Source organism: Dryas octopetala, chromosome 7, assembly GCF_963921425.1.
Source record: "Dryas octopetala chromosome 7, drDryOcto1.1, whole genome shotgun sequence".
Classification (NCBI taxonomy): domain Eukaryota; kingdom Viridiplantae; phylum Streptophyta; class Magnoliopsida; order Rosales; family Rosaceae; genus Dryas; species Dryas octopetala.
The window spans coordinates 8,865,876-8,867,460 of record NC_141372.1 but is presented as its reverse complement, the minus strand read 5'-3'; the positions used below and the strand labels follow the sequence as shown (position 1 = coordinate 8,867,460).

Here is a 1,585-nt window from a genome sequence, read left to right as displayed (position 1 = left end):
GCATGGATTGGTTGCGTAGGAAGGTTTAACTTTAAAGCCGAACCCTTAATAATTAAAGAAAAAGAGCTTTCCTTACACACTTCACAATTACACATACTACCATTTTACCCACAAAAGAGGGCAACATAATGGTCCTCACATACTCCTGTCTTGGTCTCTATTTTCTCCATGTCGTTGTTAATAGGAATGAGTAAACAGAAAAAAACACAATAAGAAAATAAATAAAAATAAAAGGGTAGTCTTGTTTGCAAAAATACACATCACTTTGTTGGGGTTTGATAAACTCAACACCCCTTTTCCTCTTCCCATCACTTAGAACACCAAAAAGACCATGACAAACTTATACTATATATTGCTCTCTTCTTATTAACCCCCCAACCCATTTACCTGCAGATCTCTCTTTCTCTCTCTCTCTCTCTCTCTCTCTCTCTCTCTCTCTCTCTCTCTCTCTCTCTCTCTCTCTCTCTCTCTCTCTCTCTCTCTCTCTCTAAGAATTTGTGTGTGCTGGAAACACCAAGAAGCTAGCCAGGCACAAATAGTACTGAAATGGGGAAGGAATACAATCGCTTCAATCACCATCATCATCAACATCACAATCTTCATATGCATAACAGAAGCACATACTTGCCCATGTTGTGTTCAAGGCCATCCATCAAAGATGTCCATCTTCCAAATGCTAACTCCTTCTCATCATCAGAAGACGACCCTCTGTCCCCAAGAATCAGTTGCATGGGCCAAGTTAAGCGAAACAACAAAGTCAGTGGCTTCCCAACCCCTCACAGACTCCTCACCATCACCAACAACAACAACACCACCACCAGCACCAACCACAACACCAGCAACGTCAAGTACTTCAAGCTCAAAAAACTCTTCTCTAGCAAGAACCTCACTCCCACCACCACTAGTACTGCCGCCACGGCGACAACCACTGGTGCCGCCACCGGAGGCGGCTGTAGAAGAAAAAGACTAGTGAATGTGAATGGTGCAAGTGGGAGACCCAGAATTAATATTGGTCACAACAATGATCAAGATCATGATAATTGTGTTGCAATGATCAACATCCTTGAGTTGGATCCTCCATTGCCAGTGATCAAGAAGGTGCATAAGCCAGCAGCCCAGGAAGAGGAGGTGGGTAGTCTTTGGAAGAGGAGATCTGGTGGGGTTGCATTGCAAGGTTTGCAGCTCAAACAGATTCACCATCCTAAACATCATCTTCAACCCACTACTGTTTGATGCATAGCCAAAAGGAAAGGGGAAAGAAATTAATACTTGTAAATGTTTTTTTTTTTTTGGATCCCAATTTTGGATACTGTTAATTAATTTGATTCCTCTTCCTTTCAATAACAAAATGGATTAAGACTTCTATTTTTATTATTGTGTAATTAATTTAATTATAGTTCATAGATCTATTCTTCAGTACTTATTTGAAATTTTGAATTAATATTGACAAGTCGCACCATTTGATCTTTCTTTCTACTGAATATATATATATAGGTAGCAATTGACTTCCTAGAAATGAATCAACTGAAAGTGACCATGTATTGTAATGAATATATATATATATATAAATGATTACTCGCTCATT

The 1,585-nt window shown here is 39.3% G+C and overlaps 1 protein-coding gene across 1 annotated transcript; it reads left to right on the top strand.

Moving 5' to 3' along the window:
• The first annotated feature begins 468 nt into the window (after window positions 1–468).
• On the top strand, window positions 469–1,369 carry LOC147279374 (myotubularin-like protein). Its single transcript, XM_086251901.1, has one exon. It carries the CDS (start codon window positions 547–549, stop codon window positions 1,231–1,233), a length of 687 nt encoding a protein of 228 aa, XP_086108027.1. The 5' UTR covers window positions 469–546; the 3' UTR covers window positions 1,234–1,369.
• The last annotated feature ends 216 nt before the right edge of the window (window positions 1,370–1,585 follow it).

Excerpts from the sequence above, each read along its gene's own strand:
- LOC147279374 (XM_086251901.1), top strand. The coding sequence starts at position 547 with ATGGGGAAGGAATACAATCGCTTCAATCACCATCATCATCAACATCAC.